Source organism: Notothenia coriiceps, unplaced genomic scaffold, assembly GCF_000735185.1.
Source record: "Notothenia coriiceps isolate Sejong01 unplaced genomic scaffold, NC01 NC01_scaffold00037246, whole genome shotgun sequence".
Classification (NCBI taxonomy): Eukaryota; Metazoa; Chordata; class Actinopteri; order Perciformes; family Nototheniidae; genus Notothenia; species Notothenia coriiceps.
In genome coordinates, this window is record NW_011369947.1 from 6086464 (window position 1) to 6103461 (window position 16998).

The 16998-nt window shown below is 41.0% G+C and overlaps 2 protein-coding genes across 2 annotated transcripts in view; one reads left to right on the forward strand and one right to left on the reverse strand.

Annotated features, from left to right (window-relative positions):
* Positions 1-1308: 1308 nt before the first annotated feature.
* On the forward strand, positions 1309-9051 carry LOC104966334 (brefeldin A-inhibited guanine nucleotide-exchange protein 2-like). The gene is made up of 9 exons (XM_010795522.1): positions 1309-1423; positions 2489-2649; positions 2758-2888; positions 3601-3730; positions 3881-4016; positions 4642-4780; positions 4928-4985; positions 5145-5253; positions 9044-9051. The coding sequence occupies exons 1-9, from the start codon at positions 1309-1311 to the stop codon at positions 9049-9051; spliced, it is 987 nt and encodes a 328-aa protein (XP_010793824.1).
* Positions 9052-9719: 668 nt separating this feature from the next.
* Positions 9720-16998, reverse strand: part of LOC104966335 (BMP/retinoic acid-inducible neural-specific protein 3-like) — an 18700-nt gene continuing 11421 nt past the window's right edge. The window contains exons 4-5 of the mRNA XM_010795523.1: positions 12072-12294; positions 9720-10959 (exon numbers count right to left, since the gene is read on the reverse strand). Coding sequence (XP_010793825.1) covers positions 9834-10959; positions 12072-12294 — 1349 coding nt within the window. The 3' untranslated portion in view covers positions 9720-9833. The remainder of the gene's footprint in view (positions 10960-12071; positions 12295-16998) is intronic.

Here is a 16998-nt window from a genome sequence, read left to right on the forward strand (position 1 = left end):
AGTCTGTTGCAGGTAATTTTTGTAATATTGTGTATTGCTCCTCTGCAAGACGTCAGGTCCATCCCGCAAAGTGGCTGTTGTCCACCAAAGAATGAAAATAATCGACTGCCTCTTAAAAATTGAAATTGGCTGTGAACAAAGTTGTGGAGTAAGGACGAAGTGAGAATTGATTTGTTGGCGCTCACAGAACTTTCTGAGAAAACGATTTCTAAAACTTCTCGTAGGCGACAACACTGTGCATTTATGATGTGAAGGATTACAAAAACCCGCCTGACGCAAAGTGTGTCGTACTTGGCGAGGCTCAAGCGTCATTCGCAAGGCTCTGGTGGATAAAATCGCCTGGTCTCAGGCCAAACAAATCAAGTGAAGTCTCCAGAGCCTAACCAAGTGTGGCTGGGTTTACTGGGCGTGGTCGCCGATTTGCGTGGACCCTAGCTAAGTTGCCTGATATTTTTCCGTCCACCACTTAGCGTGGGAATTACATGAAAAGTTTTCTAGGTTCGTTTGGAAAATAGTGGCACAAAGAATTCAGCATTTGTGTATTCTCTTTTGGACAAAGAGTAGTACTCTTAGTCTGATTCGCTTAACCTGATCTTTTTTTTTTTAGTGACATGCAATTTCCATGCCATCCATCCTTTACCTCTTTGGGAGTCTCACATCGCGATCTTAAACTTTCTGTGTCGGGAAGAAAGTCTGAAGGAATGTCTCGGGGAAGGAGGTTGTGTGTGGCTTCGCGTGTACTGGGTTACTTCCCGTGCTCTATTTCAAACACTGCTACCTCCGACTGTCCGTCCATTCCGGTAGGTCCAATAAAATCGGCCCGGCCGATTGTACTTAACCAGCATGAAAAAATGTCGCGATGCCGAAGGTCTCTAGTAAAAAATTACATAAATAACAAGTTTCGTAAAGTATATGAAGTACATAGCCCACAATGTCTCGTAAGGGTTACCTTATATTGTTTTTCACAAAATGATGGGGTGGAAATTCTGAAGGACAGTAATAAAATAATATTACAAAAATTTCGAAGGTCGTCATGTTTTAGAAAGAGTAGACATCCCTACCATAGTAATTCCAAACTTGCCATGATGATGAAAAATTAGCTTATGCGAAATACTATTTATCGGCCCAATCTAATTCATCATCATGGCCAGGTTCATAAATGACGTTTTTATTGTTCATTCTGTCTCGTTGTGTCCACACCGTATGTCCATACGACGTTTTTGCGGATTGCCAAGAAGACCTCCTTCTAACTCCAACACCACCTTGTAATGCCCTGTATTACACAACATAATTTGTTTAACGAGCACAATGGCGGGAATGTACGATTTTAAGAATAACGTGAAAACCGTTTCTCGTAACAGGTGTGAGCCTCCGCGCAAGAGAGGCGTAGAGACTGGCACCACACACACAGACACCACACTACGTACATCGCGGCGCACACACATTGCGGACGGCGGGGCAGCGTGTGTCTGCCCTCTCTCTCTCTCTAGAGAGCAAACCTAACCCCCCCTTTCTAGTTTTTATGTAGTTATCTACCATAAAAATCAGAATAAACCGCTTCAACACTTTGATTTTGACGTTATATTACAAATACATTATTATGTATATGATGATGTATAAAAAAATTTACAGAGGTAATGGTTTATTTTTTCTCGCTATTGCAGCCTCGAATTGCCGATGGTCACCAGGGAAATATTAACGGCGGGGTCCGGCTGAATTATAACCCCGAGTCATGGTGGATAGTAGACTTGTGACTGCCTGTGTGCCCGGTCCGTGTCCCGGCGGTCGTCGGGTGGTTTTACCGACCTGGCTCCTCTCGTCGGCTCCCCTGGTGGCTGCTCCGTCCCTCTCCGCTCGTCGCGCTGCTTAATCATATGCACGGGCCGCTAGTGTCTGTCGATCTCCAGATTAACAGCAGGTTTAGAATAACCTGCCGAAAGTGCCGATGCTCCATGGCGGAGGCTCCGGTAGAAATTGCCGGGATTTGCGTTTTTACCCCCTTAATATCTGACCAATGGTTGAACAGCATTTCCGTGCACATGACTTGTGTTTAACGTTTATAGTCCGTTTGAGTTTTGCTGTTTGAACGCAAACCGAACCTTCTGAAAAATGAAACAATGTAACAAACTGTGGTCTGGTGTGCACCAGAGAAGCGGACTATTAGGTGTGAATGCACCCTAACACAGAAAAGACCTGTCTAAGACTAACCTGTGGAAAAGCTGGTGAAAAAATCACACTTAATGCAGTGGTGCACTTCAGCCTTATGTGGCCATATACATATAATAACAAACATATCTTGCCAAAAAACGACCCCATTCCCTGCTGAAAGTTAAATAACTTTCTCCTGTTATTTAACTTAAATGATAAACATAAAAGAGAAAACCTATTTAGATCACCAGAATGTTTTTTCTCACTTGCCTTGCTTCCACAAAGATCTCCTTAACCAACCGACTAATTCTTGTCTTTTTCTCTTCCTCTCCTGCCTCAGTGAACACCTTCCAGCAGCACTTTGCAGCAGCTATTGATTCGTTCCAGGATGCAGTGAAGTGCCTGTCAGAGTTTGTGTGTAACGCAGCGTTCCCTGACACCAGCATGGAGGCTATCAGACTCATCCGACACTGCGCCAAATACGTGTCAGAAAGGCCACAGGTGGGAACAATGAGATTAATAACGCCAATTGTGTGACAAGATAACGGCACTTAATTAATTAGTGAATAGCACTGTGGTTTCTTAAACAGTTTTGATGTGTCCCTGCAGGCGCTGAGGGAATACACCAGCGACGACATGAATGTTGCCCCCGGCGATCGGGTGTGGGTGCGTGGCTGGTTCCCCATCCTGTTTGAGCTGTCCTGTATCATCAACCGCTGCCAGCTGGATGTCCGGACCAGGTCAATATAAACGGCTCATTAATTTCAACGTGGGGACTGGTTTACAGGGATTTGTCCTCCAAATTTCCTCCATGTGTATGATGACCTTATTAACAATGTTCAAATAAGCAGCGAGGACTAATACAGTGAAGGTGTCACTAGTAAGTTAGTCAGTTATCTTACTATACTAATACTTATTCTATCCAATACAACAATTTGACCAAAAAGCATTGAAAGTTTAATTCGAAATCATTGAAGATAAAATAAAAAAAAATGTAAAATCCTCTGCCTGGGGGAAAAAAGGTGAATTCTGAAGCCTGAGTTTACCTATGTGACATAAGGCATTAACCTATCCAAAAGCCCTGAACTGTTACACAAGTCTTTTCCTCCTCAACCTTCCTTTTCAAACATATTACAACCATTGGATTCAGTCAGAAAGTGTTATTTTATTGCTATAAACATCCATTGTAGAGTTTACTAGGTCTGTCATTCTTAGGCCATATGATAAAAAAATCAAATAAAGGCTTGGTTGTTTGAATATGATCAGGTTTATCGACAATTATTAAGCTTTTTTTGCACTTATAAGATCAAATGAGTGGTAGTTTTAAAGTGCAAGACAGTTTGTAAAGTGTTTGGGTGAGCAGCATTGATTAAATATTGATTGATCCAGGAGGTCCTGAGTCTGTGAAGCAGCTTGACTGATGAGTGAGCCGTTTGTCTTTTTCTCTGACAGAGGTCTCACGGTCATGTTCGAGATCATGAAGAGCTACGGCCTCACCTTCGAGAAGCACTGGTGGCACGACCTCTTCAGAATCGTCTTCCGCATCTTTGACAACATGAAGCTCCCTGAGCAGCAGACAGAGGTCAGAGGTCACTCGCAGCAAGTCCCATGGTTGTTTGTGTTTTGACTACTACTTAAGGATATCCTCTGTGGTTTTACAAGGCAAAAGACAATGTAAAGAAGGGATTTTTTTTAAAAGATCTGCTTTTGTTTGTCTCCTGTTTGCCTGCAGAAAACCGAGTGGATGACGACGACCTGTAACCACGCTCTGTATGCCATCTGTGACGTGTTCACCCAGTTTTATGAGCCTCTCAGTGAAATCCTGCTGGCTGACATTTTCACACAGCTGCAGTGGTGTGTCAGGCAAGGTGGGTGTTCAAAGCATGTCCACAGAACACTCACCTGTTCACACAAAGAGCGAAACATAACACCTACTATGCTTTGCCAGATTTTTACAAACTAGGGCTGTAGAAATGTTATGTTGTTAAACTTCCATTTTATCCATTTACTTTTTTGTGTGTGTATACAATCAAAACAGAAATATTTTTATTTTTATTTTTTTTAGATCTATTCTTTTAACTTTTTTTATTACTTAGATTTGTATAACCAATGCTATTTTTATTTTATTCAATTTTTATTTTAATATTTCCTCTTTTTTATTCAATTTATTATTATTATTAATAATTTATTTAAAAAAAGTGTTTTACCTAATATATATTGTAACTATTTCTCTATCTTAACATGAATATAGGTATCAGCCTTTGAACACATTTTGAAACAAAACAGCTAGTTGTAGTAAGATGCTATACTAACATTATTGGGATAGAGAGAGGGTCTGAAAATATGTTTCACTTGTATCATTAATATCATTGAGTTGCTACAATTTGTTTCAAAAATAAAAAATTATCTATTTATTTTGTGGGGGAAATACTCAGTGAAGTTCCCAGTGTTTGTGTGAGGGGGCTTTAAGCTCCTCCTCTCCTTCCTCTGCAGACAACGAGCAGCTGGCCCGGTCGGGGACCAACTGTCTGGAGAACCTGGTGATTCTGAACGGGGAGAAGTTCAGCCCCGAGGTGTGGCAGATCACATGCGCCTGTATGCTGGAGATCTTCCAGAACACCAGCCCGCATGCGTGAGTCCTCAGTCACTTTTCTTCCAGACAATTTCATTACAAAAAAAAAACTGATATTACTCAATGTAACTAGTTCATTAAAGTAGTTGAAGGTTAGTGTGCCTCTGTGACAGAGGATTCTTGATCTGCCATTCTGTTTGCTTCCAGTTTGTTGACATGGCGACCGGCTGGGCAGGATGAGGAAACTGCAGATGGCAAGCATTTAGTAAGGAAATAAACAAATACTTACATGTCTTAACAATAAATACAGGATGTTCTACAGCAGATGCTTCATACTTGGTCTGAAATACGATTATTATATTCCGCAGTGAATCAGAAGTATGACCCTAACCTGTGAATATGGATCGTTTGTATTTGTCTCCAGGACGCTGATTTTGACAGCGTGTCCCAGAGCAGCTACGACAGAGCTCTGTCTGAGAGGGGACACAGCCAGATGTCCAGCGACGACACCTGGAAGGGCAAGTCCAGTGCTAGTGAGTACACACACACTCATACACACAACACACTCAACCTCCACCTGAATCTACAGTGGGGCAAAAAAGTATTTAGTCAGCCACCAATTGTGCAAGTTCTCCCACTTAAAAAGATGAGAGAGGCCTGTAATTTTCCTCCTAGGTATACCTCAACTATGAGAGACAAAATGAGAAGAAAAAAAAATCCAGAAAATCACTGTCTGATTTTTAAAGAATTTATTTGCAAATTATGGTGGAAAATAAGTATTTGGTCAATAACAAAAGTTCATCTCTATACTTTGTCATTGCCAACAAAGGGTATATAACAGAGGTCAAACGTTTTCTGTAAGTCTTCACAAGGTTTTCACACACTGTTGCTGGTATTTTGGCCCATTCCTCCATGCAGATCTCCTCTAGAGCAGTGATGTTTTGGGGCTGTCGCTGGGCAACACAGACTTTCAACTCCCTCCAAAGATGTTCTATGGGGTTGAGATCTGGAGACTGGCTAGGCCACTCCAGGACCTTGAAATGCTTCTTCCGAAGCCACTCCTTCGTTGCCCGGGCGGTGTGTTTGGGATCATTGTCATGCTGAAAGACCCAGCCACGTTTCATCTTCAATGCCCTTGCTGATGGAAGGAGGTTGTCACTCAAAATCTCANAAAAATGCGGGATTAATGCGGCCTTTCTGATAAATCATTCGGCCTTTCAAACATCTGCCGCATTTTGCTGATTATCGCTGTAACATTCTCGATCGCCAGAATACGTTTTACTGGAGGGTCCTAAATGTCCTAATTAACCAACTTAGCCCTGATGTTGACCCACAAACGCAACATCAGCCCTTTAAGTGAACCGGATTTATTGAATCATAATGCCATTAAAGTGAATTCGGGGAATGATTGTAACAGTTAAGTTAGCCTACAAGACACAACGTTAGCTCGTGTGCAGCTAGGTAAGCTAAGTATTTAGCATTGCAGCTATGCCCCGGCTACCATCACAATGAAATGTTTTGTATAATTAACTACAACATTGAATATATTGAAACGTTTAGAGTTGTGAGATTGAAGTTACTTGCAACCCCAAACTTAAAATATGTTTTCATTGAATATTTGCTAAGTTTAAGCAGGATGGAGAAGTCTATAAGCTAGCTGGCTACCAACATTAGCTTAGCCATCTCTTGTAACTTTTACCCTTAAATACTAGTTACATTTGACCATTTACCTAAAAACACATTGGCATGTGATCTAATGTCTGGTGCTCTTACCATTGTGAGTGTGTTGTGATTTTTTCACGATATCTGCGGCGTGCAGGTTCATTTAATTGTTTGACATAGTCGGTGTCCTCCATGATTCCTGCGTTGATGAATGATTGCGTTTTCACTTCCTGACCTCCACTTGAATTGTGCGCGTCATAGAAGTCACGTGACTGAAACCAAGCTATTGAGAGGCTCCACGATCCGCCATTGCTGTAAAAAACTGGTCCATTGGAGTGAACGGAGATGTCGTAACTCTTCTATTACATGGCTCTGGGTAACTCCTTGCCTTTTATTATGCATCACCTTAGGTACACTGGACTGCTTCCAATAACACTTCAACACGTTTTTAAAACCCAGATGCAGAATATTTTAAAAATATTAAAAAAATCAAACCAGGTGCTCACCACGAGAATTACCCTTTTACTGGGATGTGATCCAGATTCAATATTTTTCTCTCACACCCCCTGCAGTCAATTAAAACACTCCAGACAAGTTGGAAGATTTCAGCATATTAAATACTACTGCAGCAACTGCTTCGAGTGCTAAAGCTATAAAGTGAAAATAACTCTTTAAAAATGAGAGGCAGGGTTGTATAAGGGATTTTTAAAGTGATACTCTAACATTATAACTTGCCAATTCTATGCTCTTGTGATGTCTGATTGCTCCGTAAAGACTTGCATTGCAGCCTGGAGATATCGCAGCTTTATCCTAAAATTGGTCAATTAAATTGTAAAATCAATGTTTAAGCTCAAAGGCAGCCGATGGACGATACTTGTAATGACGTCCTGAGCCTAATTCTTAAGCTTTTCCAATCTGCTCTGTGCCACATATGCTGATTAAACATTCTCTTTTTATTTTTTTACTGTAACACTGCAGCATGATGCATCATTAATCTGAATGACAGTCATGGTGGTATACTCAGCATCTCATCTAAAAATCAACAACCTCTTCATATTCATTCTGAACGATAGCATCAGAGCAAATTGTGTCTGGCTTTAATCTCAGGTGAAACATGTCAGGTGAATCTTGATGAAGCTGCATCTTTGCTGCGAGCTCTTTAGATGCTCGTCTAATCAAAGCCGCAGCATGCCGCTCGCCTGAGGCTCCACTGTTGACAGCCTTTAGGGGATTAATGCTGATTTCCCTTTTGGTCAGAGTTACTCTTTTGAGGGTCCGACTCGCTCCGGCGCCGGGCCGAGAGTACTATCCAGTTGTCACTGATACCCAGCTTACTGTTGTTTGATGCTGGGCATGTCTCTGCGGCGCCCCAGCTCATCTATCACAGTAACTGTGAATGGCGGACGGGGACTTGGAGGAACAGAGGCAGGCTGCTCCGACCCTCTCTTCTCACACTATATACTTAGTAATCTGTGCCGAGGCTATTCCCTCAATAGAGAATGGAGACCTTGTGTTCTGAGGCTTCAGATGGGCTAAAACAACACAGCACACACCACCGAGACTCTCCAGTGGGATAAGGCTATGTGAGGATATTGTGCTGCATACTGGAGTTTTGTGTAAAACAGATTCAAATATTACATGATTTTAATACATTATTGGAAACCCTTTCTATGATGTGTATGCATTGTTAACATAATTATAAAGCATAATATGCGGAAAGATTATATTGTAAAGTACTATAAATGTCTATAATACTTAAACCAATGACAATTACACATTTTACTTACAAATTCAAGTTTCTGTATGAAATGTAAACAATATTTGTAACCCTTTCTATGATGTGTGTATAGGCCTTACTATAGTTCAATGTTTAATTATCTGTTTATAGAACTTGAAGTTGTATCTAAAAATCCTATTATTAGCATTCATTATCATGCAATTTATATTGACTTATAAAGTCTAGTCTTATATTACTTCATAGTTGCTGGTCACCGTTTTTCAAGCAAACATTGACAAGATGGACCTATAATCACATTTGAATGCATTATACAGTGTTATAAGCAGATTATTATGTGGTATGACTATATTTGCCATGCATTATAGACATGGAAACATAGGAAATGTTATAAATGTTTTGTTTTGTATATCTATATTTAATGTTAATATTTCTCTATATTTCTATGTTAAAATCGTTTTTTTTTAATCGTTTTTTAGAGTTCTTATATTTGTGGACCTTTTCTTACAATTTATGTTCATTGACTTTGTTTATGTATGCACCATATACACAAAGGCAAAATGCTCGTGTGTGTAAACCTACTTGGCACTAAACATGATTCTGATTCTGATGAGCGATGGGCTAGAAGTCGTTTTTTCCCATGAGAGATTTCTGGATTGTGTGTTTTGGTCACTGGTTTGAATTCGCCAAATTTGGAAAAGGGGATGTCATGACATGCACTGACAGTTTGGCCATATTTAAATCAAAACTTGAGGGCAGTTGTGAGGTTGTCTTTTCATGTTGTCAGGCCAATGCCATTCAAATCTGATCATATCAACCCCCACACAGTTCAGAGTAATAAAGCTAGGCACTAAAGGCAACATCATGGTTATTTTAATTCGCTGGTACATTTTGAATGTTTTGCTGTCTTGCATTTATCCTTTTAGACTGGTGAACAATGAAATAGGTGTTTATTTATTTACGTTCTCTATTTGCTTGACTTGATTTCTTTTGAAATCACCAAAAGTTAGCATTAGATTATTCCTCACACGCACAATTGACCGAAACTTCTTAACACCAAATAATTGTCTGGGGAAGTGGGGACACAGGAAGTTTCATATTGATACATATTAGTAAAATATGTATTCCCAATGTGTGATTTTGCAAAACATATCTATAAAGGCTGGAAAAAAGAGATGTTAGTCAGAGACGGAAATCTCCACTTCAGTAGCACACCAGACGTCCACTTCCATTCCTATCTATATTCTGAAGGGTTTGGAGAGTTTTGTTCATAAATAAGTCATAGGCTGATTTATAAAACAGGGCGAAATGTGTAATCACTGTTGACGATATATTAGATTTATTGAGCGATAAAAAAAGATATCCAACTCTAAAGACGTTGGACTTAAATAAGATACACTTTTTTACGGAAGAGAGGATTAGGGCCACATTTGACTTTCTTTATCAGATTTGCCCAAAAGAGATTTTCTTTGTTCATTCTGATATTAAATTCTCCAATAAATTGTGAAATGTGAGATTTAAAAACCGTTTTCAGTAGATTGAATCGATAAAACTACACTGAAATTATGAAAACATCAAATTTAATTGCACATAGTGTATGTACAATAAAGCCTTGAACAACATACCACACACTTGACACAAATGGATCCAGCCTACAGAGGATGCAGGCCTATCTGTGGCAAGAGGAAATAGTACAAAACATCAAAAGAATCGCCCTTAACTACACAGTTTGTTCGCCTCGTACTCCGTGTGGTTTGGTTGCCTGGCACTGAAAGCTTGCAGGGCCGTGAGTATCCTGGTCACGTCCGCGCTCGACAGTTTGAGCCTGTGGCGGAGCAGACAGGCAAACAGATCCACGTGTGGGGCCCCTGGGGGCGAGAGCCGGTTAACCCTTAGGCGCAGCTCCACGAGCTGCAGCAGGGCCGAGTCCTGTGATCCCTGCGTGTACGGGTAGTCTATCTGCAGAATCAGGTCCTGTATCGCCTCGGGGTCAAAGTGCACGCTGTATCCGAACAGCTGCATGCTGTTCACTTTCATGTAGCCGATGTTATTCGACGGCTCGATGGCCTCCAGAGGCTCGTAGTACACCGTGGTGTTCTTGCTGGCTCCCGCGGGGTCCCTGATGCGACTCCTCAGGTAGAAATGTACCGTTTCAAAAAAGCTCTTCCATCTGTTTCCAAGAGTTAAAGTCCAATTATAGCAGTCCAAGGGGATATCCAGTTTGGTTCGCTCCCAGTCAGGGTATCCGTGCTGACCTATAGGCATGGTCCAGCTTTCCGAATGACTGCCCCCGAAAGGATTCACAAACAGAGACAACGCCGGCTCCAGAGTGCTGTTTCTGGTGAGGCAAAACTGCAGTGCCAGTCCAAGCAGCACATGGACGCGGTTGGACTTCACCCGGTTGCTCTTGAGGGTGAGTAGCATTCTTTTCCTCCACGACGGGTCGAACCAAGTGTTGACCCGCACGTCGTTGCTCACAAACACGCCGTGCAGAGCAATGCGGGGGTCGCGCCGCTGGAGCAGGAAGCGCAGCTCCAGATCCTGCAGGTCGCGGTCGCTTTCTAACCCCAGGTAGGGGTCTGTAGGGTCGGGCACGGCAGGGCGGCAGGCTCCCTGGGTGATGGTGAAGCCAAGGTTACAGCTGGTGCATCGGGTCCTGTTCTCCGCAGAGCAGGAGGCACAGCGGGTACCGTCGCCCACAGAGCAGGGAATGAGGCCCTGGCATGGGGGGTGGGAGTAGGGGCAGGAACAGCTGCGGCTCTCATCACTGTAAACACCAACCTGGTGGTTCTCGCTGCAGTATAAAATGGAGAGGGAGTAGCTCAACCAGAAGTGCAGAGGCCTGAGGACGACATGACATTTTGTCAAACACTTTAGGGATACAGCATGGATTAATTCGCTAATACAAAATACATCACATTGAGTCTTTCATGTTTTGTGATTATGTAAAAAAATTAAATGTTTAGCCCCGAAAAGATTACCCTAAAAAATTGGTTGTTTTGATGTGCAGGAAAAACACTATTTTCGAAGAACTCCAACTCAGATGGCGTTCCAAAAGCAAAATAAGGTCAAAACGAATGTTTTAATCACAAAAAAAACCCACAAAACATGTCTTACCCAGTGACCTTAAACCACTATTGAATGATTTTTTACAAGCATAAGGGGTGTGGTAAAGTCTTATAATTGGAGTCTGGACTAAGGGGGCAGTACCTGTGTTTAACTAGTGAGTTGATTGATAATGTCATTTAGTTAATTCCCCTGCCAGAAATAGCTATCAAAATAGATTTCATGAGAGGCATACATCTGAGTGAAGTAAAGACCACCATGGTCTCTGCTGAAACAGACTACCAAGGTGGGAGTGCATCTGAGCAAAGAGCAGCCATAACATTAAAAAAAAAAAAGCAATCACATAATTTGATACAAGCTGAGCCATTCTACCATACTGAATATTGGATAGAGTACAATTACCAGCATGGAAAATAGAAATAAAAAGATACAACTGTCAGCATGTAAATAGTCTAATACTTCCAGAGCAAGTAGTCAATAACACTTTTGGGCGGTCATATTCTATGATGATAGACATGCATATTAGGTAAATGTTCAGGTTCATATTTATATGTTGTGCCTCTACTGTGACATGTCTCCATGCTTTAATGTTCAAAAAGCTCTTTACTTTTTAGAAATTCACAAAACCTATATAACACACTACAGGAAAGCCCTTATAAGCTAAATAGGGCCCCTTTAAACTCACCCTCCACCACCTTTCATCTCACTCCACAACTGCTCTGCCTCAAGTGCTTTCTAATAAGTAGCGTCCTGCTCTGCTGCTTTCTCACAGTGCCTGGCGCATAAATCATTTTCATAATTATAAGCTTTTGGGGAGCACCTTGGGTTAACAGGCTGTGGTATAAATACCCCACCCCCACCCCCACTTGTTCTCGTGTCGCCTCTTACCTCGCCCTATGCAGGACTATTTTGGGCTGTTTTCGGCACCTCTTGCTGAGGCTGAAGAGCTTGTTAACGGTGCGGCGGGCTTTGGCCAGGAGCTGGCTGCTGCCGGCCTCCAGCTGCCGGTGGCGCTGCAGCAGGCTGCTGTCCATCCTCCACATGTGTTCCACCACAGATGTGTTCACAGCGTAATGGGTTGGCAGTTTCCCAACAAAGCTTTGGAACTCCTCTGGTAGAAGGAGGAAAAAAAGAACATGAATAAGTAAAATTCTGCCTGTGGCGATGCGCCGCGGGGTGACAATACCCCCGGAAAATAAACTGTCTACTCCTGATTGTTTGTCCTAGAAAAGCAAACAGCTCCAGAGGAGAAATAACAGCTGCAACATACCAGGAAAAGCATGTTTTGTGATTTTCTTTTGAAGCGGGAACGCAGATGTCTCAGAGAACAAATTATCTTTCTGCAAAAAGATATATGGTAATCAACACCTGTTGCCAGCATACACTGCTACCCACCTTTGAGGCAACTATACATGATAGCAATGAAAGAAAGATTCCTGCCTTCAGCAACGCTCACTCAAATCCCATGTGTCAAATAGACCAAAATAAACAGATATGTCTGAAAAGTTCCCTGACATGTTTCAAGAAAGAATTTGACATGTGTCCAACGAAGTATCTGCTCACTTGAAAGCAGTGCAGTCACTCACTTTCTCTTTATATATTGTTTTATTTTTAGAAACAGACTTAAAGGTGGGGTAGGTAATTCACTTCAGAAACACTTTTTGTTATATTCCATGGAATGCTCTTAACATCCCGATAGCAATGAATACATTAAATGCTTTGACAATAAATATATACAAATATTTCATCTGTGGAAGCTGTGGAAACCGTGGCGCTGTAAAAAGCAAGACCAATTATCTGCCTGATAACTGGATGGCCTACCTGCCTGTCAGCCTTCCATCTGTGCACAAACTTATCTCGTGCCCTCATTGTGCACGTTCGTGTGTGTTGGAGGAGGGGCTCTGTAAGGAAGTCTGAAGGAAGGGAAAGTTTTTTTTTCGGTTGTGTACTTTCAAATTCTAGCGCACTCGAGCTGGTTTCTCCATTCTTACCTACCCTACCTTTAATTTAAAAACCGCTGGGTGTTATTAAAAGTATGCTACTGTGTTTTTCATCCAACATCAAACACCCTACCGTGGAACTATAGTGGTATAAAGTTCCAACAGCAGGTTCTTACTCCTGATTTTTGCTACAAAACATCAGAGTTGCTGCACATATCTTTGTTAATGAGTCTCAGTTCAGGCTAATAATCTTACGGGGCCTTATTCATAATACAAATCCTATACAAAGAATTGCTCCCAGTGATGTAAATTCAAAGGAAATTCCTTAAATTCTTACGTTTTAAAAAATGTTCCCTCACAGTTAAGTTTCTAGTAGAGATCAAAGTTTTTTCACTAAGCATCCGCCCTTAAGAGAGCTGCTATGGTGAAAACCGTTCGGAGTAAGGAGGAGGACTTTAAAAAGGCTTAGAGTTTCTTTAGCAGAGGAAAAAATAGCATAAAGGCAAAGGGGTAGGAGTGAGTTAATGAAACGCTACAGATAAAATTATTACATTTAAATGCAAATCAACGCCGCTACTTATATAGGCCAGCAATCACGGAAATTGATATAAGCCGAAACGTTTTCCTATAGTTAATATTGGATAGATTAAGTAATCAAATTACAAGCATGGAAAATAGAAATTAGGTAAATGAATATAACAAATGTCAGCATGTAAATAGTTTGCAAAGCAAGTAGTCCATAACCCTAACCCTAACATATTGTTATGCTCATTTTCAGGTTCATAATTGTATTTTGTGTCTCCATGCTTTAATTTTCAAAAAGCTCTTTATTTGCTACATATATTGGTTAGCTGGCCGGCTCTGTTATGATTGGTCGACCGCTTAGAGATGTCCGTGCCCTTAGCCTTCCACAATGTGTGGGATCGCCAGCCAATAGGAGTGCAATTGTTACATACTTGTAACATAGTGATGTCACTATGTTACAAAAGTAAACAAAGGAGTGCAATGGAGGCGTTTTAGCCCGAGTGTGGGAGAGAAACTCCCTCTGGAAGGAATACAGGGATTTCAGCCTTTACAGACCATACATGTAACCTTACAAAACCTATATAACACTCTACAAGAAAGGGAAACCCCCAAAAAGCATAATAGGGCCGCTTTAGTTTCACTGTCCATTATATGCTGATTATTATAGAAGGCCTCAAACCTAGCAGCAATCAGCGTTGCTGCAAATATATGCTTCATTTTTTGTGTAAAGGCCAGTCGGGCCACTCACTCTCTGGGACAGTATGTTAAGGGTAGTTATACTACTGACTCAATATCGACACAGTCATACAATATTAGGTGCTTGGACGCAGGCCAGGCTTTTCGTAACTGCTGGTTCATTTATGGGTGTAGAAGCCTTTTTAAAGTGCACAGAGCTGAGGGAGATTACTATAGGAGCCGTGAATGAGGCAAGTACAGTGTGCTTCATATAGCGGGCCTTCAAATCAATGCCACACAATCAATAATACAGTTACACAGTGGCGGTGAGTTACATTCAGCAACCATGATGAAAAGCTCAGTGGTGCTCTAACTGTAATGCAGCTATACACGGAGGAGTAGCACAACATGTTGCATTATTGTTTCATATCTTCATATCATTATTATTCTCTCTTGGTTCATCTTTTTGATAGAATGTATGTAGAGGTAGCCTTAATTAGTATAATCAGCAACATTTACTTTGATTATTTAGCATAAAAGTAACCAATGCAGAGACATTTTAAATGTACTGTTTAGTCGTTAGGCTAGCTAGGTGGCTGGTCTTTTAAAGCAAATCATTATATTCTAAAATAAATGTGTTTCTCCCTTGTTTCTCTTCTACTTTGTAGATGTATTAATAACGTTGTAAGACAAATGTAGTGAAATAAAAAGTACAGTCTTTCCCTTAGATGTGCAATTCAGTAATATAGGCTACTTGAGCAAATATACTGATTGACTTACCACTATAGGAGGATGTATACCACTCTCATGTGACCTGCTAGTTAGCATACCAGCTGGTTAGCAACAACATTTGCAGCTCTTCTTTAATGATTAACATTTTACATCTTTGGGTGAGGTTTGAGTAATATGCTTTTTTCCCCTTTTAAATATACTGCAAAAACAATAAATGATTTGCTAAATATTAATTCTATAGTATTTGAAGGGACTTTTTGTTTAACTTTTGACAAGAAAGCAGGTTATCCTCAACTTTATATTGTGATTCCCAAGAGCACTTTGGTAGGAATAGACTTTTGAAACGATCAGTGGAGTTGATAAGTATAATCTTACATTGACTGAAAGGTCTCATGTAGGGGTGTCACGGTGTGAAATTTTCGGCTCACGGTTATTGTGACCAAAATTACCACGGTTTACGATATTATCTCGGTAATTTTTTTTTTTTTTAGTGTTAACATTAAGGTGAACATTAAGGTAAGTTTAGGTTATTAGGCAAGAAGCCAGTACTGTATGAGAACTAAGCTGTTTAGCGCCTTACAATGGCGTTTAGTAGTGCACTAGCTACCAACGAATAGAGCATGGCACCGCAGTAGGATGTATTTTAAAATGCTAGCAGTGGGCGTGCTTACACTGACATTTAATATCAAGGTTTAACATTTTAGACAATCGGGTATATCGTTGCATTATCCCTTGACCCAAAGTCAGAAGTAACTTAATCATTAATGTGTTTCACTGCACTATTTTCACTGTCTCATGGCATATCAAAGTTTAGCTATTCAACTTAGCTTAGAATGGCGTTTAGCGCCGATCTAAGAATGGTGAACACACGAGAGCAGGTGCATTTGCTAATGTAATGTAAATGATTATTATCAAGATTTAACATTATTGACAGTCGGATATAATTGTTACATTTCCCCTTTACCCGAAGGCAAAAGTTATTTCGAGCATTTCAGCTAAAACTATGTGTTAATATTGAGTAAAAGAGGACATGTTACAATGTATATCCGACTGTCAATGGATGTGGCAATCTGCGGGTGATGAATCATCAGTTTCAGTGAGCAATTGTCGATGCTGCACCTGCCTCTCGTGCTACGTTTCCGCCGCATGGTCTGACATCGGCGCACCGTATACACCAGTCTAGCCCTCTGAGTTTAAATAGCCAAGTAGGACAAACTTCTGATTATGCCATTAGACAGTGATAATAGGTGCAGTGAAACACAGTTAATGATTAGAGTTACTTCTGACTTGTGGGTCAAGGGCGATAATGCAGACGATTATACACGATTGTCTAAAATGTCAGTGTAAGCACGCCCACTGCTAGCATTTTGAAAATACATCCTTTAGCTGCGTGCCATGCTCTACTTCAGTTGGTAAGCTAGTGCACTACTAAACGCCATTGTAAGGCGCTAAACAGCTTTAGTTCTCATACGCAGTACGGCTTCTTGGGCCTAAATAACCTAAACTTACCCTAATGATACACTTAGATGTTAACACTAAAAAAAAAAAAAATTACCGAGATAATATTCGTAAACCGGTAGGGCTAATTTGGTCACAATAACCGTGAGCCGAAAATTTGCACACCGGACATACCCCTAATTATGAAGTATTATTATTTGGGGATATAATGCACCTTCGCCTTCCTGATCAGTAGGAGTTAGAGCAGGTGTAGAGATGCTATGTAATTGATTTGATTAGGAACCCCTTCATCTTATCGTAAGACTTGCTGCAGCATTTCGCCAGATACCGGGTTATATATTGTACTACTCTTCAGCGTTGAGACGCATTTAGCTTGCTAGCATAGTCGGGATTGATGTACAGAGCCGACAGAAGACCTTGTTGTATAGGTTGGCATTGATGAGTTGAGGTGCAGCAGACGCGTTACGCTGAAACCAGGAAGGTAC